The 21109-nt window shown below is 32.0% G+C and overlaps 1 protein-coding gene across 8 annotated transcripts; it reads left to right on the top strand.

Moving 5' to 3' along the window:
• Positions 1 to 732: 732 nt before the first annotated feature.
• Positions 733 to 20218, top strand: LOC106053833 (protrudin-like). Of its 8 annotated transcripts, none has more exons than XM_013209463.2 (12): positions 733 to 815; positions 6610 to 6866; positions 6974 to 7044; positions 7203 to 7377; positions 9827 to 9922; positions 10075 to 10187; positions 10292 to 10368; positions 10986 to 11042; positions 11422 to 11542; positions 12843 to 12892; positions 15410 to 15491; positions 16532 to 20218. In XM_013209463.2, the coding sequence occupies exons 2-12, from the start codon at positions 6724 to 6726 to the stop codon at positions 16639 to 16641; spliced, it is 1095 nt and encodes a 364-aa protein (XP_013064917.2). In that variant the 5' UTR covers positions 733 to 815; positions 6610 to 6723; the 3' UTR covers positions 16642 to 20218. The 8 variants fall into 8 exon arrangements, with proteins under 8 accessions (XP_013064917.2, XP_055878471.1, XP_013064915.2 ...); XM_056022496.1 differs by lacking the exon at positions 733 to 815 and adding an exon at positions 1065 to 1113; XM_013209461.2 differs by lacking the exon at positions 733 to 815 and adding an exon at positions 1120 to 1289.
• The last annotated feature ends 891 nt before the right edge of the window (positions 20219 to 21109 follow it).

A 21109-nucleotide genomic window follows, 5' to 3' on the forward strand; every position in this document is an offset into this window, starting at 1 on the left:
CGTGTCGCGGGTCACATCACATGACTGAAGTGGCACAAATATGAAATGAAATTAACTTGAAACTATTTTATCAGAAACCGGTGGATCTAGTAGACCTATTTACACTGAGTCATGGAATATTTTATCTTTCACCTTCACCTGTCTCTTAGTCTGTTGGACCGTTGGGGCACCACACAAGATTTGTCGATCGTCTTTCTTCATTCCTTTCTGGTTTTTTTTTTTTTTTTTTTTGCCTTGAATAGAGCCCCTTTCAATGGCAACTAGGTCCGTCCATTCTTTTATGTTGTCTTTAACATTGCTTTCTCTATCTACCTCTTCTTTTTCCTGGTACTGTTCCCTGAAGGAAGGTCTTTGCGAGCCCCGAAGACGTTGTAATATGGCTATAGAGTTATTTTTTACACGTCGGAAAATGGCTTCCTTTCTGTAGCCTAATTAAAATGTGAGCAGAACTGTAGATTTTCTTGTCTCTTTTTGTCAAATATTGCCATAGATTCAATCCTCCAGTCTCTATGCGTTTAACAATATTTTATTAGCGGTTCAAACCAAAAATGCCGTCATATTTGTTTTATAATGCCATTTATGTATTATTTTTTTTTAACAGACACGCTTTCTTTACGAAACAAATATGTTGGATTATTATTATGCTTCCATAGACTTATTATTTTTATGTCTATGCATGCTTCATAAAAAAAAAAAAATCAGAAAAGATCCGTTCTCTTTTCCTAGTAGATTCTCCATTTCATACACGCACAGATGTTAAAGGTCATGGTACCAATCCATGAGAGAAAAAATGGGGGCCCTAACGTAGATTCTAGGTAAAGACAGTAAAGATACATTTTTCAACCTTTTTTTCTTTTATCAATTTGTGTAACCACGTCGCGGGCCGCATCTGACCTACGAGTCGTATTTTGGGTCACACTGCTGTAGACTATAAGAGTCTAGAAAGTCTAAATCTAGACATCTAGATCTGGTTTCAACATGGTTTCAATAACTGTTTAGGTTACTGAAAAAAAAAAAATGTAAATTTATAAAAAAGTATACTCTGTTTCTTTTCGACACAAATATTTTACAGGAAGTTATCTTACTCTACCACTGTCACTATCTAGAAATCTAGTATTGACTATTACTTATACTTATATAGACTATAATACCATAATACTATTAATACCTACTAGATCTATATATAATCTAGATCTATTCATCTATGTAGATTCTAGATTTAGAGATCTAGGACTAGTTTAGATTCAGATCTAAATTTTCTAGATCTAGACAGTTACGCCTGAGTTACGGTACATAGATTTAGATCTAGATTCTAGAATTATACTTAATAAGTCTTAATACTTTGAAGTTATACTTATACTATACTATCTCCCGTCTATATACTTCTTAGTCTTATAGAATAGGCCTATAGTTATTCTGTTATAGAATCTACTTAGATTACTAAGTCGACTAAATTATAATTATATAATTTATATATAAATATATTTATATATTTAAAATATTATTACATTTTATTATTATATTTAAATTATTATATATACTAATATAGACTAATATAGAGATCTAGATTTATATCAAGAATCTAGTTAATCTTAATTCTAGTTTGACTCTAAATCTACTAGAATTCAGTATTAGTCTATTACTATTAGAATGGGTGGACTCAGAAGCACCCAAAGATCCTGATCTGATATTAAAAATCTCAGGATTCGAACCTGGGACCCCTGGTTCAGAAGCCAAGCAATTTACTGCTCAGCCTATGCACCTCCTATGTCTTCCCATTAGTCAGTATCAATTTTCACTGCTTTGAGGTCCCGTTTGATTACATCCAGATCTACATAATGTAGGTGGGGACAACCAGTTTTTTTTGAGCCAGTAGCAAGTTATCATAAAGGATGACTTTTGGGATGCGATTTTTCTCCATCCAACAAACATGACCAAGCCAGCACAGGCGTCATTGTATGAGGATTGGGAAGACCCACTATACAGGGTTCGTAGTGCTCCTAAAATGTCCTAAAAAATGAAAGTCTCCTAAAATTTGCAAGAATTCTCCTAAAATATCTCCTATATATATATATATATATATATATATATGTATATATATATATATATATATATATATAGTCTATAGTATAAAGGCACATTCCTCGTCCCATATGCTAGGACAAATTTGTACAAATACTCCTTCTACCCTAGTGCTATTAGAGCATGGAATGGGTTGCCTGAGCTAGCCAGGAAAACCAGTGACTTGGCAGAATTTAAGTCATTGGTTAATATTCATGACTAAATGCATGACGCGTAGGACGTAATCATCTTCTTTTTTGAAGTAACGTCTGTATTATATAAGAAGATAAGAAGATAGTATCTATATATATTGCTACGTATCTCCCCTACTATCCAGGCTCTCTTCACACTGCACCACACGACACAACGAACTCAAAGAACTTCACAACTCAGGGCTCCAAAGTACCAGTAGCAATTTAATTTCAAATACATTACAACACTGTACAGTTGGCAACAATATTACACTGTCTTTACAAAAACCTAGTCTTGCTCCGCCTGACTTCACACACCGTGCTGGTTCTCGCCTCGTACTGGTCACATTGCGAGGTAACGTGAAGTCCAGTCTTTCTGACACACTCGCTCTTATATAGTGTCTCTACTGGCCTTCTAAAATTGGATGGAACGTTCTTGACCACTCAGAATGATCACAATCGCCGTGACTTGCGTGCTTAATATTTACACACAGGTCGTTGCCGAACTGGCGTGTACTGTCACTGGTCACAGTTGACCGCTCTTCCTGCGCTGGACTGTGGCGATTTGGATAGGCCAAAAACACACAGCACCACCCCCATCTGTGTCACCAACAGGTTTACAACAATATAGACAGTATAAATCTTTTAACCCTTAAAGCTTATAGAAAGCTGATTTATTTATTACAATTAGACCATTTAGGACATGAGTTATTTTGTGCATTAAGTTCTGTTTCAAGCATTTCTTTGCTGGTGTCATCATCATCATCATTCCTTTGAGTTCCTCATGGAACATAGGGCCTCGACATAAACACGCCACTCTCCACGGTCTCTTGCTAGCTTTTTGATGGTGTCCCAGCTCTTCCCGGTCTTCTCTGCTTCTTCAAGTACACTGCGTCGCCATGTTCTTTTTGGTCTTCCTCTGCGTCTTGTTCCCTGGGGGTTCCACTCTATGGCCTGCCTAGCTCTGTTGCTGGTATCTTTTCTAAGGGTGTGACCAATCCATCTCCACTTCCTCTCTAAGATCTGCACTTCTATATTTTTCTGTCCACTCATCTCCCACAGTTTGGTGTTTTCTACTTTGTCATACCAGTGTATTTTTAGGATATTTCTCAGGCATCTGTTGATGAAGGTCTGTATTTTTTTTGTTGTGGCTTCAGTTGTTCTCCATGTTTCAGAACCATACAGTAGGACAGCCTTGACATTAGAATTAAAGATTCTTAGTTTAGTCTTGTTTGAGATGTAAGGAGATTTCCAGGTTGGTTTTAGCTGTGTAAATGTCTGACGTGCTAGATTTATACGGCGTTTAATGTCTTCATCTGTTCCACCTGATATACTGACTACACTCCCAAGGTATATAAAATTTTCTACTTGGTCTATTGTCTGAGAATCCAATACTATGTCTCCACTTTGTTTATTGTTTACTTTAAGTACTTTAGTTTTTTGGTGGTTTATTTTGAGGCCTACTCTTTTTCCTACTTCGCTTAAAGCTGTGACCTTTTCTTGCATATCCTGTAGTCTGTGTGATAATAGGGCTATTTCATCAGCGAATTCCAGATCTTCCAGCTTTTGTGTGAGAGTCCATTGGATTCCTTTCCCTGCGTTAGAGTAGGCTTCTTTTGTGACCCAATCCAGTACTAGAAGGAACAGGAGTGGTTAAAGAAGACATCCCTGTTTGACTCCTGTTGTGACTGGAAATTCCTCTGACAGCTTGCCACAGTGGGTTACTTGGCAGGTGAAACCATCATAAAGGTTCTTGATTATGGTTATTATTTTATTGGGGATCCCATAATGTCTCATTACTGTCCAGATAGATTCTCTGTCGACACTATCAAAAGCTTTTTCAAAGTCAACAAAAGTTACATAGAGAGGAGATTGCCATTCGACACATTGTTCTACAATTATCCTGAGTGTAGCTATTTGGTCAGCACAAGATCTCCCTTTTCTGAATCCGGCCTGTTCTTCCCTTAGGTGTTCATCACATGCTCCCTTTATTCTGTTTAGTAGGATTCTGCTAAAAATCTTGCTTGGTACTGACAGCAAAGTGATGCCTCGCCATTTCTCACATTGTGATAGATCTCCACTCTTTGGTATTTTAATTAGCAAGCCCTTTTTCCACTCACCCGGAGGTGTTTCTGTTAACCAAATTTTGTTGAATAGTTTGTGCATTTGGTCAACTATTTCACTTCCTCCTTCTTTTAGGACTTCGGGTGGTATGTTGTCAATTCCAGCTGCTTTACCTGTCTTCATTTGTTTGAGTGCATTCCTTATTTCTTCTTTTGTTATTTCTTCCATGTTTATGTCTAGTGTTGGTCCTGCATTTAGATCTGGTGGATTTCGTGATTTAGGTCTATTGAGCACTTCTTGAAAATATTCTTTCCATCTTTCAAGTTGTTCATTTATTGAAGAAAGTAGTTTTCCGTATTTGTTTCGGACTGGAACATTGCAATTAGCCTTTTTGGTACTGAGAAGTTTGGTGATTTTGTATAGTTGTTTTATATCTCCTTTACCTGCTGCTTCTTCTGCCTGTTCTGCCAGATTATTGTAAAATGATCGTTTGTCTTGTCTAAGCATTTTGGTGACTTTCTGTGAAACTGCTTGGTAGTCTTGTTTTGATTGTTGCTTGTGGTTTCTTGTTTTTGCTAGGTTAACTGCCTGTTTAGCGCATTTCCTTTCTTCGATTAATTTCCATGTCTCGTCACTAATCCACTGTTTTTTCTTCTTAGGGTTAAGGCTTAGTACTTCATTGCTTGTTTCAGTAATAATTTCTTTGAAATTTTGCCAAGATTTATCGACGCTTTGTTTGGCCTCATCTAGTTGTAGCACAGCAAATCTATTTTGAAGGGATAGTTGGAATTCCTTTTTAATCTGTGTGTTGTTGAGCTTGTCTAGGTCAAATCTTTTCCTTTTGTTTCTTTCTGTTTTATTGCTGGCCAGCTTCATTTTTAGTTTGGCAACAACTAGGTGGTGGTCTGAGCCAATATCTGCTCCTCTTCTGTTTCGTACATCTAGTAATGTGCTTCTCCAGTTCCGCCGTATGGTAATGTGGTCGATTTGATTCTCTGTTTTATTGTCTGGTGAAACCCATGTCACTTTGTGGCATTTTTTGTGGGGGAAAATGCTGCCTCCTATCACTAATTCATTAAATGTGCAGAAGTCTGCAAACATTTCTCCATTTTCGTTTATGGTGCCAAGTCCATGGGTGCCCATACTTTTCTCTCTCTCTCTGTTGTCACTTCCCACTTTGGCATTCAAGTCTCCCATGACGATCAAAACATCTCTTGTAGGTATTTTGTCAACTATACTTTGCAGTTGGTCATAGAATGTATTTTTGTCAGTATCACTTGCAAGGTTGGTGGGAGCATAGCACATAATGATGTGAACATTTTTGAACTTAGACAAAAATTTGGCTCTAATTATTCGTTCTGAAACTGGTTCCCATTCTAAAAGACTTTTGAAAGCTTCCTTGTTTAGTAGTAGTGCTACACCATTTTCATGTAAGTCATCTTCTTTTTCCTTTCCAGAGAAGAGAAGGGTTTCTCCTGATTGCAGTCTTGTTTCACCGAATGTGTTCCATCGAACTTCACTCATTCCCAGGATCTGTAGTTTGTAGTTGGCCATTTCCTTGGCAGTTTGTGCACATCTACCTGGTTCTAGTAAAGTGCGGACATTCCATGTTCCCAAGTTAAATGCTGCCTTCTGAATAAGGAAGTGTTTCTTTTTCATTGGTTTAAGTAGAGTGGTCGGCCTCACAGGATTCGTTCGACTTTCCCTGCATAGCTTCATAAGTCTCCTTTGTGGAGCTCTACTTTCGCCTCTGACAATGTTTAGTGTTTGTGCTTTTGTTCTGGTTTCTATAACACTTTTTTTTTTTCCATGGACAGGTTGTTAGCCTATCGCACAACCCCTGTGTCCCGGGGAGGGGGATGCACCTTTTGTCTGGCCTCTTTCCTAACAGACCTGTCCGGCTTGGTAGTACCTGCCAGGAGTGATGAGCTCCCGCCGGTATAGCTCTGAGGGTCATTGAGGCACTCAAGCTGTCACACCACGGCAAGGTATGTGCATCAGGTGACAGTCTTTGCTGGTGTAGATGTGATTAAATTTATAATATAAATTTTAAAAGTGAATCTTCAATGATACATGTCAGATCAAAAAAAAAAGAACAATAAACTCTAGTAGACACCCAAAAGAACAATAAACTCTAGTAGACACCCACAAATGACCATACAAGTCTGATTATATATGAACTTTTTTTTACATGTTAAGACTATACCAATTGAAAATGATTTAAAAGATTTCAATTGAGATATATTTGGAAAAGAGGAATTATTATCTTATTATGCTATCTTTTGTATTTCAGATGCATCACAGGAATACCAATGAAAATTTTTTTATATGCCTACCTCTAAGTTGAAATCTTAAGCCTAATTATGCTTATTTAAAAAGAAATATATTTTAAAAAAAACCTACTAGAATGGGAAAGACAGATAATACTGGAAAGGAAAAGGAGACTTCAATGGTTTTAGATTTGTCAGATTTTGTGACTGAAGTGGACAGATTCTCTCGACTAATAGAACCATTTGCTTTGGTTTTTTATTTCATTGATGATTTGCGAAGGTAATGCTTTAGATTTGTCATTTTCAGTTTATTTCACCTTTTTAACATTTTTAAAAAATAATTTTAATTTTTTAAAGTAAACTATGAATACATTTATTTATTATTAGGTGGCGTTTTTGTAAGTCAACTATAGTCCTTTGGCTGATATGCAATGTGGTTTGCATTTGGATTTCTCAGGGTAAATTTGTGTTTGCCCTTAGGCCTTTATGATTCATAAAAAGTTGTGCCATAATTAGTATTATTGACATTACAATTTTTTTTGTTTCATTCATTATTTATTGATATTCTCGATCTTCATTTAAAATGTATTAAGTACTTTTTTTTTATGAATTTTAGGTGCTGTGTTTGTCCTGGCATCAAGTTTAGTAATTGGCATTGCGACTGTATCTTTATTTCAAATTCATACTGGGATACTGGGCAAACTTTTACCTAGTAATGAGAAAACATCTAAAGTCAGTGATACGGAGGAGGTGGAAGGTACATTAAGCACAGTGCAGAATTTCAGATATAGGTAACTGTTATGTATTTCTGATTCTTGTTGTTTGTTGTGAACTGTTCTTTACTGGTGTGACAAACTGGCAGTTTTAACCTGTTTTGTTATTCTTGTTTAGCTCATTAGCTACAATGCGACCAAATGCGCCATTCCGCCACCCCTCTCACTAATGCGCCCGCCACAGCACACACACAGCGTGACTTGCGTAGCTCTCGTTTTCCTGCGCGACGCTTGGTGTTATTTTGAGCTGGCTGGGTTTTTTAAAAAGTAGAAATATAGATCGTTTCGTAAAAAAAAAACGGATGTTTTTACGTCTTTCGCTTCAGTTTCTATGGGCCTTCAAAGTTCTGTAAATACTCAAGACATATACAGATTTTATATATAAGCATAATGTTTATTGTATAGGCCTACTAAATTCCTACTTATAAATATTACTGGTCTTTGGGTAAATGTTAAAGGTTACCAAAAATTACAGATTTGATTGGGGGGGGGGGGTCCACCATTCTTCAAAAAATCAGGCACTTGAACACATTTTCTTCTTTACCTGTTGTTTTTATTGTTTTAGTCTTGTAAAACCTATTCAAATTATTGTTAAGCTTCCGCGCGGTGTTGATGCTTGGCAATCTGTCTAGTGTAGATCTGACTGGAAGTAACGCTGAACACAACTAATTCAGTAACACCGGCGAAAGGCCGAACCAATCAAATATGTAGTCGACGCTGATGTTGTTCTATAACGATATTTAATAATCAAGAAGGGAATCGTCTGCTGTCAGCTATGTCCGTAAATCTGTATCTATTCTATTGTACTGAAGTCTTCTACTCTACACGAAGCGTCTTCCTTTTTGCGTCGCTTAGAGCGTTCGCTAATTAAAACTTTACTCTATTCCCGAAACAAATAACTAATTCCTAATCATGTCATAACATTATACATCATTTTAAAGGTCATCCATTTCTCTTTTTTTAGAAGTATTTTTTGTTATTGATAGATGTCATTTTATGTTTTTTAAAATATATTTTGTAAAGTCAGTCTATTTCTGTTTTGGAGTTACCTCCCTTTGCTTAGTATTAAGAGAGATGCTGCTTAGGTATGGGCATAGTAGCGAATGAGTTAATAAAACCTTTGAAAGAGACATACATGTCTTCTTAGTGTTATATATTTGGTTACAGCCTACAAGGCGCATGTGTGTAATCATGGAATAAAAATTTTGGTTTAAAATTCTCAAAAGAACACTTTTTAAAAGTTTTCCATATTTATTTTAAAAATATGTAAGTTTTGAAATTTGTTCCTATGATCTTATATAAGGGTATAAAAGTCAGTAAAAGTTTATTTCTACCTGTAAGCAAAATGAATGTGCAAGTTATCTGGTTCTTGAGCTTTTAATGAGTATTATACAATTTGACATTTTTATCCAATGATTCTTTTCAAATCATTGCTTAGAATTAATAAAATAATGTATTTATGCAGTGGAATAGGAACCATTAGTATGAACTTTTTTTTAGTCTGATTATTCTCAAAAGTTAACTTTATTTTATATGGTAATATTGCATAACTTTAACCTAATTTTTTAAAAGAATTTTTTGTTTTAACAATTTAACTGTATTAGAGATGGCTTAAAATGCATGTATTAAAATAAAAAATAAACAGTAATACTAGAGATTGTATGATTATCAAGTCACATATTTGACTAATAATTATAGATCTTCTGATAATATAGATGCCATCTCTATTTTAGAAATGTATGGGCCATTAGGGCCATCAGTTGAAGTGGATAGTCTTTGGGAGAAGGTAGAATTAGCTTTTGCTCCATTCTCTGTCATTAATTGAAATCTCCAAAAGTTGAAAAAAAACTGTAGTGATACATGTGCCCTGATCAATAGTCCTATTCCTGAGGCCTTTCATTATATCATGCTCATCAGTTATGAAAATTCTCATGATGTTCTGATTGTACTGATAGCAATCTAGAAGAGTGCAGTCTAGATCTTTATCAAAAAGTACTTGGATTCATGCAGACAGAAGAAAGCAGTGGATTATTCTTGCACTTAGTCAGTCCTAGATCCCAACATTTGCAAAAACAATATACCCATGAAGGATTTGTGGTTTGGCAACTTGAGTTTTCTTTCTCCTAGAGAAATTTCATAATTAAGGCTGGCATGCCTCACCAGTATCAAGCATACTGGTTTTGGGTTCCAGTGGAAAGCTTTTCAACCCATTTTCAGTTTTTTTTTAAACACTGGCCATTGATTTGTGCACTTGGTGTAAAAGCTTTTTTCACACCTGCTGAGTTTTTTTTAATAGTACCTAATAAGTAACTGTATGTACAAACACATGTATAGAAATAATATAAATATTGTTTTTTTATTTATATATAGAGAGAAAGTCTCCCAAAGATGTTTCACTCTTGTCAAAGGCTTTGGTATATTGAAACTAAACTCAAGAAATAAAATAATTTGCTTGTTTCTGTTCCAGTCTAATTGAAATGCATGACTTTGTTGTGAAGAGCAATGAATATCTGAACTACTTCTACTCCATCATTAGATGGGATTCATTTGTGCCATCAGTCATGTAATTATGTTTTCATTAACTTTGAGTGCAATAAATAGATCAGTTAAAACCAAGATACATTTATGGGTATAGTAGTTCAATTTATTATTTTTTTTCTCATTTAATAGTACATTTAAATGTTTCTATTTATTACATTTGTGTTCTTTGTTCAGCTACCATACAGAAGTCTGTGTTTTCTTGTTGAGTATTGTGATGTGCCCAGCACGGTGGAACTGCTTCCTCATAATCAATTGGTTTTTTCTTTGTCATCCTCATATCATAAAAAGTAATTTTTCTTTCTTTGTTTACAATTTTTCTTGTAGATTGTTGAAAATAATTTTGAAAACATATTGTTTTACTTGATCTTATAAGGTTGTTCATCTTTTTTAGGAGGATACAAATACTTCAAAGAGAACAAAACCAATTTTATAGTCACAAATAAACCCAGCTCAGAAGAAAAAAAACAGGTGAATATAGTTAGTTAATAATGCTAATCTGTAACATTTTGTATTGACTTTCAAAAAGTTTCTTTCCAACTAGAATTACTAGAAATATTGCTATAAAATTTCATTGTATTTTGCTCCCTAATACATATAGAGTAAGAGTGTAATTGTTTGTTTGTTTTTTTTTACAATTACTAACTAAACAATACTTTTTGTTTTTAATAATTATATTAACCCATTAGCTGGTACTTCTGGTCTTGAAATGCCCCAAAAAGTGGAATGAGGGGCAAAAACTGCTTGTTCACCTATTAAGGGAGCCAGAGTTTGAATCCCAAAGTGAGCTGAGTTGTGTTTGCTAAGTGCATAAAAGCAGCACCCAGATACTTCCTCCCTCAACATTCATTGTCTCTTTGTGGACAAGGTTAAGGGAATGTATTATTGGGAAAATTTCTGTACACTTGAACTATCAGTAAAAGCTCTTTTTTTTTTTAATTTCATACTGATTCTGACACAGGGGTCTATTTTAAATACTGCATTCTGCTGCATTAAGAGCTATTAAATTAAAGAATAATTGCATTTTAATTTGCTAAATGTATAAATTATGTAAGTACAATAGTATAAGCCACAATGTCTTAATTTAGGTGAATGAAAATGAAGATAACAATGATGATGATCTTAGTGGCGATGACAGTTCTGATGTAAGTTTTTCGTTATTTACTTCAGCTATGAAATCTTTAATATATGCGCAAAGGCCCTGACAAACTCAACTATCACTAATTCTCCTACTTACAGTGGATGAAAAAATAAAAAAATTTAATCATTTATAATAACTACGCCATTTTCACCATCAAAACTGCAGTCCAATTCAACATAATAGATACTAGAATTCCAGGCCAAAAGAATATATAGGGGAGTGTTTACTTGATGGTCTTTGTTATTGTTATTGTTATAAGTAAGAAAAAATATATAGCCTGGGAACAAATCAACCGCTGTAGCCCTGTGAGTAATGCTAGCTAGTTCTAGTATATAGCTTGAAAAATTAATATAATTTATGCTTCTTTTTTTCTACTCCCATAGTTTGACATGACAGACTCTGTTAGTGATACATCTATGATTCAACTGGATCCATCTCCATCAAAGCCTGGAATGGTTGCTAGACTAATGGAAATAAAAAAACGTAGGAAACAAACTGCAAGTGGTAAGTGTTTTTAATGTATGATTAGTTTAGCTTTTAAGTTACTGTACACAAGGTTTATGAAGCATGAATCTTTTTGTTTTCTTGGTTGTTAATATAGGTCATCTAAAACATTTTTAAAGCTGTTGCAGAGAAATAATGTGTTCAAAAGGAATTTTTTTATTTTCTGCTTCAATGTGCATTTCTTATTAAACATTGCTGTATATCTTTGTGCACACTGGGAATTAAGCATTTGATATAGTTATATTTGCACACAGCACTTTAATATACATCCATATACTAATTGTACTACTTTTACCAACTGATCTTTTGAGCTACTTATTTCTGCATAAGTAAAAAGTGGTTTCAAGATAGGGGATCAGAACCATTTTATAGAAGTTTAGCCAAAATGTTTGTTGAGCAACAAAGATGACTTAAAGTTGTGTAATTAATAGCCAGGATTTCTATTCCCAGTGCTCAATTGAAAAATTAATGTGTGAAATTTTAGATATATAAGGTGGAGGTTAGTTCTGGACAAAATACCTTTGCAAATGTTCTACTTCCCTGAAAAATTGACATTGTTACATAAAAATTAATAGTGATAGAAAATGAAAGAAGAGAGATAGAGTAGAAGGATTTGAGTCAAACTCTTTTCTTTTTCTTAACAAACTCATTACTTTTTTCATGGGAGAATTTCAATTAAAAAACATTCTTCAACTAATTTGACTTTTGTTTGCCATTCTCTATCATTTAACTTTGAGAATTACCTTTAAGGATTGTGGTTTCTCTAGATATGTGTATGATCTACTTTATTTGCCAGCCAAAAAATGGAATATATTGTACAACTAAATGTTTATTTTATATTTGATTTATCATTTTTGTTGCAATTTTTAACATGGAAAGAAATGTTTTTATTACACCTGTAATACTAATATTAAATAAAAATAACCTGTAGTATATCTATAAGATACAAATATCTTAAAATGCCTTTAGTTCTTTGAAACTAGCTGAAGTTTCATTTTGTTTCTTGAATTACTGAATAACCTTTCTGTTTGCATCTTTTTTGTCTGGGGACCCTGAACTTCTTTTTATTCTATTAAAATTCTGTTACTTTGGAACCACTGTATTTCATTATTCTTTAATCTGAAAGTATGATCATGATTTTGTATTTGCTAGTTGACTTTTAAATTGTATGCCAGAAAGATCTTTAAAAATCTCCTTACATCTGAAACTTGCCAGAGGCCAGGATTTTTCTTCTAGAAATAATAAAACACTAGATATTTCTGAAATATGTTAGATTGTTGACTTTGATCAATCATTTCAGAGACCTGTCTAGGGTGTAAAGTCTCCTTTGCTTCTATTTTAAAAAAGCGAGTAAGTAAATTTACCAGTCCTGGCTATTTTTCTAAAAATAGAAATATAAACATATTATATTTATTGGACGCTTACATTTCTATTTAAAATAGTTTTTTTTAAGCCAAAGATAATAAAGCAAATATTTTGTTCAAAATAAATATTATACAAAATGGTATTATTATTGTCAGTGTTGGTCTTTCAAACTATATCTATAAGCTTATCTATCTACATATTTAAATTTATTTTGTGTTTTAAGTGCTCAATTTTTTTTTCTGGCTCTTAAATTGTTCTAAAATTATTTATTTATTAAAAGATTTATAAAAATCCTGCCATTATGATGTATTTATTTATTTTAATTATCTCCTACTTACTTACTTATCATTTTTGATGTAATAGCTCATCCAAATAATTTCAACTATTTTGAAAAAAAAAGTTGTTGTTTTTTTTGTTTTTTTTTTAAATAATGTGTCCATTAGAAACTGAAAGGAATTTCAAAATAAATATTATATCAGGAAATATTTCCATAAAATACTCATCTTGTAATAATAAAAGCTTCCAACATTATTCAAGTGCTTTTTGCTCACCTCCTTCAGTTGTGGAACAGCTATGGTTCATCTCATAGAAATTTGTGGCATTAACTGTAGTAAGAGCATTGTCACTCACACAACAGCTCATAGAAATTGTCACCCACACAACAGTTCCCTACTCTCCATGCAGTTTATGTGTCCAAAAGAAGGACAGTTACCTTATACAGTTTAGGTTCAACAGCATCACAGGTTCTCCCAGGATGTGGCACTGTGTGCTGCAAGCTGCCTAAGGGTCACAAACTCCTGATTTTTTCCTCAGAATTGACTTTGAAGCTTTTCCTGATGCTAGGGGTTTAGCTGTAAGGCAGCAGAGGTTTGGATTCAGAGTTTTCCTTCTCCAAGGCTAATGCACCCCTCATTCCCCAAGCTTACTGGTATAGGCACATGAGATGAACTTCGATTGGGAACAGAGCAGGAAGGACAAGTCCTCCCATAGTGCTCTGGCAAGAAACTGGGCTGTACAGCATAATGCCTCGTAGCCCCCATACAAGTCAAGTGACTGTCCAGACGTGTCCCCACTTAGCTGCCGGACTATATGTGGTAATGGATCTCAGAACTCCACTAAATATAAAATTATTTAACTGGCATCTCAAATAGACTCTGACTCTAGCAACAAGTCAAAAAAGGCTTTCTTGTCTGTATACTGTATAGTATACATTTCAATATGTCTCTGACTTAACTCTTTCTCTCTTTAATTATTTTCCATGTTTGATGGAATTATCAATTGTTGCTCATATGTATTTCACTACCTTGTTATGATTAAACTTTAATAAATTTTTTGTTTGATATCAGAAAATGTTATATTTGGTATAGAACTAAAGGGGAATGCACACCCTTTTTAGATAAAACAAATTGATGTTCATAAAACAAAAACAAAAAAAAATTTAAATATAAAAACATACAGACTGTAGACATGACTCATAAAAAAAAACTTGATATAGACATGATCTAGGCAATTTTTTATGATTCAAATTGAACTAAAAGTATTTTTTTATGATAACTATTCATATTTTGACAAAACTCAATATATAAAACATATAACTTAATTTTCCCAATGTCACTACTATGCAGAAAATTTAGATTTAGCCAATCTTTAATAACATTGTTTGTTTGTTGTTGTTTTTTTTTGGTAAAATCAGATTGAAAATGAAAAAAAAAATGTGTCTTCCAAAGGGAAACTATTCAAGATAAAATTATAAGCAAATAAAAACATTTTGGGAAGAATGAAATCTAAACTGACTTTTTAAGCATCATTAATAATATCAAGGATTTAGCTTCAAGAACAAGGTCAAATCAACAATGGTATTGTCTATTAAGAGAGAAAGAGTTAACTTCTTTAATGTCTGTCTGATGGAGGACAAGAGCCTAATAATAAGACTTTCAATTCCTCCAGACTTTTAATTCCTCCATTTGTTATAGTTATAGGCAAAAATAAATGGAAAAAACTTCATGGGAGGCTAAGCTATTCAAATCACAACTATATCACAGCATTAAACATAGACTTAATCATGGTGAGGCACAGAAATAAACTTTTCATTCTTTGTTCATTTTTTAAAGAAACACAGAGAATATTATTCAATTGTATTTGCATTGATTGCAGGCACTTCATTTTATTGTCTCCCCTTCCCATTTGTAATCCTATAATTGTAATTTGTCATAACATTGATACCAAACTCTAGGATACTACATATGGTTTCTTTCAAGTGAATCAAATTGACAGACTTACAAAAAGAATATTAATCTTGCTAAAATCATTTTATCAATTGTGGAAAATGTTCTATAAAACATTAATTCCACTTAAAAGTTGTTAGTTTAATCACTTGGTGGAAAGAAGAGTTGTTTAATATTGTCTTACAGTTTTATTGAAATTTTTTAAACTTATCTTTTATTTTTGTTTTCATTGTGCATGATCTATTTGTTTGCATCATGCTTTATGTTTTATCCCTAGCTATATTGTCGACACTGTGGCTACAGTTTTTGTAACAGATGTTGTTACCAAAAAGTGCCCCGTTCTGTATTTGGAGCCACTTGTAAGTCATCATCTGGCCTAGATCATTCCATTTCATCCTTTGGTTTGGTTCTGTCATTTGTGGATTTCTTGCTTTTTTTTTATTTCTGCCATTTTGGCTTGTCAGTTTTGAGCCTTGGGTCTTGTCGAATTGTTTAATGTAATGCAAAATTATTATTAAATAAGGTATTTATTTACATTACAATGATATAAGTTATAATGTATATTCCTATGCATAAAAACATAGACATTTTTTGGACCTTAGAATGTATTAATAATTTATTGTTAATTTAAACTTAAGTGTTTTGAAAAGGTAATAATTACATAACTCTGATTTGATGAATTAGAAAAACTATTTCTTATTATGTTTACATTGTAATATTTACTTGACCAGTTCATGTCACTCACTAATAGCTATAAAAATGATAAGAAATGTCTTGTTTAATTTAACAGTTAACATCCCATTTCTCCTCCCCTGGTAACAGAAGTAAAATAGTAACACATGAAAAGCAATGAAATAAAAGTAGATATTGAGGATTCACTACACACTAATTAATTTTAATTAATAAATCATAAGGCAGAAGCATTACTTTGAAAGCTTGATGACTAACCAAAAGAAAAATGTAAAATTGCCAGATAATATTTGCGTTACGATCATCTTATAATTCAGCTTGTGCAGCAGCATAAAACTCTTTGTTATGATGAACATAATCTGCATGTGACACAACTTCATTTTGTTTTTATTAGTATATATCATTGTTTGTCTTTTATTCTCTCTACCCCCCAATTACAGCTGGATGTTGAAAATACTAATGCTTTTCCTCTGCCATATTATGAATACCATTAGTAAAATAATGAAATGTTGATATTAAAATACCATTTATTGTTTGTTTTTCCAAGTAATCATGTATATATATATATATATATATATATATAGTTCATATTAATATAGAAGTCCATTAGGAATAATGGTGAATGTTTTCAATTATATTGAAAGTTTTATTGAAATTCATTCAATTTGGCTGCCATGTTAGATAACGTTTTTGAATTATTTATTCTCAGCCCCAGCAGCTTTGAAAGAAACAGTTTTAGTTTGCTGCTCATGTCATGCTGTTCTCACTAGTCAAAGTGGAGGAAACTTAGACACACCAGATAAACCAGGACCTGGTTAATGATCAAGGCATTTCTTACGTGTAACTAAAATGGTTTACAAAGGTTACAATTTTCTCTTCATGGAAGATGAACTTGATTAGTTTAGAACTGTGGACAATGTACTTTGTGAGCTGACATTTACAAATAGTACAAATCAAAATATTTTTATTTTTTTTGCAAAAGAAAAAAAAAGGAACATAAACCTTATTGTGAAGTTGGTGTAATTCATAAATTGCCATTACAGATTTAAAACTAACATTGTTTTTTTTTTACAAAATGAAGGCAGCCATATAATTGGACCAAATGATTTCTTTCTTGTTAATCTGTTTTAAAAAAGCTTCACTAATTTCTACAAATGTATAGGCTGACATAATTATTTTGTTTTAACCCTCTTTAAAAAAAGTACTATGAAACTTACCTTTAGATAAAATTAATAACAATTTTTAAATTAAATTGGACCAGATTAGCAGATTAGTGTTATATTAAATTCTGCCTTATTTGGCTGTGACTAGTACATTATGCAACTAATGTCAGGTAATATATTCCAATGCATGTTTATATGAAAATAACCTCCACTGGTGTGAAAGACCCATACAATACCATATGAATAGAAGTGTACTATTTGTGAAGTTATTCATTTATTCATTATTTTGAAAGCCACACCCATTGAGCTATACTAACTGGGTACTAGATCTAGTCCTTATCTAGTCTATAGTTGTGACTTTAAACACTACATTATAAATTGCTACATTAAAAATTGTTCAGAAATTTAATTCATAATGTGGCACAAACTAATAATGAATGACACAGAATTTGAACGCAAATATTTGTTTAATATTTATACCTCATATAAAGAAAAACATGTATCTTTTTTATAATTGTACCTAATTTAAATTAATGACTTGCCTTTCTTGAATACAGATTTTAGTGGGAGTTAAATTAATCTTCTGGTACATTTTTGAATATATATGTCACAATGTGTTTTGATTTGGAGAACTGTGTATAGATAATATTTGGGTGATAATCATGTGCAAGGAAATATGCAGTTTATGTTCAATGGCTGAAGTGCAATAGTTACAATATAGGCTTAGCTTCTCTATTATCAAGGCTTTAGATTGACGTCATATTCTTTGGTTGAAAAAGTCACAAAAGCTTTTTATTTTATAATAATTATTCTAATTATTTATTTTTGATTTGTAAAACAAAATATTTATTGTGCGCAAGATATTTCTTCAGCTGAAGACATTATGATCATAGCCTAATTTATATGTGAAGAAAATACTGCTGGATTATTATATGGTCCATTCAGTTGTAGTTTGAGGATTGATGGTTGCAAATGAAAAGCATGTTTTTTTTACTTTTTTTGTTATAAGTTATTGTTGATTTTTTTTTTTTTGTCAAACTATATAGTATTTATGAAAAGTAGTTTTTTTTTTTTATCCTTCTTATACTAAAAGTTTGAGAAAAGTTTATATTGATTTGGAACTCATCTGTCTGTGAAGTAAGCAAGCTCTAAAAGTCTTCAGGTTTAAAAAGCTATGTAGGTCAAGAGATACATAATTTTAAAAAAATGTTTTGAATGTTTCATTTTAAAGACTTAAAAAGAAAAATTAATTTTCAGTTCCTGAACTTTTTACACATTTTTTGACAGAATTTCATAGGCCTTGAAAATATCTTAAAACAAAAAAAAAATGTAATCAGATAATGTTGTCGTTGTTAGAACTGTAAACAATTTATTTAAAAAATTGTTAGAATGTACAAAATTTAATAAACATTTTAGTTAACAAATTGTTACAAATAAAACTGATACCAAAGTAATAAAATCAGGTCACCCAGGGTTCTTAATTTTCACATTCAGTTGTGCATTTTGGAATATTTGTTATTGTTTTGTTTTTTCTAAATATATAATTATAAAGTATCACTTAATTCAGTTTATTATCACCTACCTTAAATTATTGACAAGTAAGACTATTGTTTCTGAAGATTCATTTGAAAGAAAATCATTCTTGTTTTTTTTTTTTTACCCAGAAAGTGTTCCCCATACTGTGGCTTATAGTATGTTATTAGTCATATATTTACATTTTTTAGCTTTGGTAAGATTTTATTTGTCTCTGTATATGTTATTGCACAAAAGTTACAATTTCTTTTTATTATTATTATTATTTACATTATTTCAAGATCTTTTTTTGGACTACTCAAGATAATCTTTTTTTTTTTTTTTTTGGTTACAATATTAGTTCCTTGCATAAATTGCCAAAAGTATAATTATACTTTGAATTTCCTCTGACTAATATTTGCTGTATTGACTGGTGGAGCAGGACTAAATAGTTAGATAGTTGTATTTAGTTTGTTAATTTAGTTTGATAATCTTTTTTTTTTTTTTTTTTGGTTACAATATTAGTTCCTTGCATAAATTGCCAAAAGTATAATTATACTTTGAATTTCCTCTGACTAATATTTGCTGTATTGACTGGTGGAGCAGGACTAAATAGTTAGATAGTTGTATTTAGTTTGTTATTTTTGGTTTTCCTCCTTTTTTTCATTTATTAAGCACTCTGATTTTCTTGAGCACCAATTCTTAGTAGAAAACTTCCTTCAGCCTGTAGAACTAAAGTGTCATAAAGTTAGTGTGTAATAGGTTTTAAAAGTTATGGCCCATTAGACCAAAGCATTTGCAAGGTTGCCTTATTAAAAATTAAAATGAAAATCTCCAAGGGCAGTTCTAAAGTTTTGAAAGGATCCATATTTGTGCCTCAGTACTTTTATTTCGGTTTAAATATATCATAAATGTACAAGTTCACTGAGGCATTCTGTTTGGCACAGTATGATGTACATGTTAACTGTGGCATACAGTACAGTACCATGTACATGTTAAATGAGGCATGCTGCTTTTCTATAAATGTATAAAACACTCATTTAGTATTAAAAGAGCAAAGCAAACACATGTTGAAATTTAAATTTATTTTTGTTGTTAATGAAAATAAATTTTACAAAAAAGGACTTTCTCCAATGGATATCAAAAATTTTTATTTTTTTTAATTGTCTACACAATTTGTACGGCAGATATATTTTTGCAACTATAAATGGTGAGAAATAATGACTTTGAAAATTGTGAAAAGTTTCAGGTAAATAGCAAGTTTTTTGTTTTTTTTCAAAATGTGTGTCCATCAGATATGTTTGTTTCACCAAGTAAAACTTTTAACACTTCCCATATTCTATATTAATTTTATGAGGCTGTGAGACCTTTTATTGTTATAATTGGTCTGTAAATATTTACATTTTTTTGTTGTTACCATACTATACAAGTAAAGACCACTTTTATATTACTATCAACTCATTTTTTTTGTTTTCAAAGCTTATGTAGATTGCATATAAGAAACAAAAATCCACACTTATTTGTTTTTAACTTTTCTGTGTAAATGTGTATTCAATTTTTTTCTGTAGCATTTAAAAGAGCCATCAAACTGCTTGGGTAGTTTAGAATGTATTGTGTGCAACTCAAAATGTTGTTTGATTGCTTCTTTCGTATGTTGTCAATGAAAGATTCTTTTTCTTAAATTATCTTTTTAAACTTGAAATAAATGTAAAGCTATCCTTTGATCTAGTTGATTCTTTTTGATTTGACTGTGTGAATATGTGCAATGTTTTTAAATGGTCTGATGATCAAGCCTTAAGCAGTTCAGAAATTAATCAAGGTCTTTTACATTCCTAGGATATAGTCTATCAGCGCTACTCTAGGAAACATGAAAAAGATTAGGATCGCGTCTGTGTGTAGTCACTGTGTGTTGGGTCTGTTCTCAGTTGTGGAATGTTCTTGTTTTTTAAGTCATTTTGTAATCCCTAATTTCCAATATGGAATAATAAGGCAATCTTTGTCTTTTAGTTTTCATTTAGCGTTTCTCTGAATCAAGTCAAATTTTTCTACGGTATGGTAAATTATTGATGGGTTAAAAAAAAAAGTAAAGAAAAATTCCAGTATTCTGTTACATATGGAACGGACTCGAAACCATTCAGAACCCTAGGCATCGTAACACGTAGTGGAGGAATCGCCTGTGTAGGCAACAGTGATAAATATTAGAAGATAAAAAGCAAAATTTAAACAATCATTAAAAAAAAAAAAGCTTATCTAAAGGGGACGAATTTTGCCCTTAAAAATATTTCAATAATGTACAAGCTATTTCCCGTATTCGATATCAAACACAATAATTAATTGACTAATTAAGTATTTTTGTTTATTGTCATGTTTTGTTAGGTACAATAAAAAAATAGTTTCAAGTGTCAACTTGATCGGTGAATATGTGATGGAGAAAAAAAACGTTAACAATTATTTAAGGGGACTAAAACCAATAAATTTAGCCATATCTGTGTATTATTAGTATTATTTCCCTTGTTGGTATTAAAATAATCAATTACCAGTGATTAATTGTCAAATTGATTTCTTTTTTTTTTTTCTTGTCTATGTTAATGAATAATTGTGTGAAGTTTCAA

Source organism: Biomphalaria glabrata, chromosome 1 (genome assembly GCF_947242115.1).
Source record: "Biomphalaria glabrata chromosome 1, xgBioGlab47.1, whole genome shotgun sequence".
Lineage (NCBI taxonomy): Eukaryota > Metazoa > Mollusca > Gastropoda > Planorbidae > Biomphalaria > Biomphalaria glabrata.

Coding starts and splice junctions, on each gene's coding strand:
- LOC106053833 (XM_013209463.2), top strand. CDS start 6,724: ATGGGAAAGACAGATAATACTGGAAAGGAAAAGGAGACTTCAATGGTT. Junction 11,043..11,421: donor GTGGCGATGACAGTTCTGAT/GTAAGTTTTTCG, acceptor CTACTCCCATAG/TTTGACATGACAGACTCTGT. Junction 15,492..16,531: donor TTCTGTATTTGGAGCCACTT/GTAAGTCATCAT, acceptor ATTTATTCTCAG/CCCCAGCAGCTTTGAAAGAA.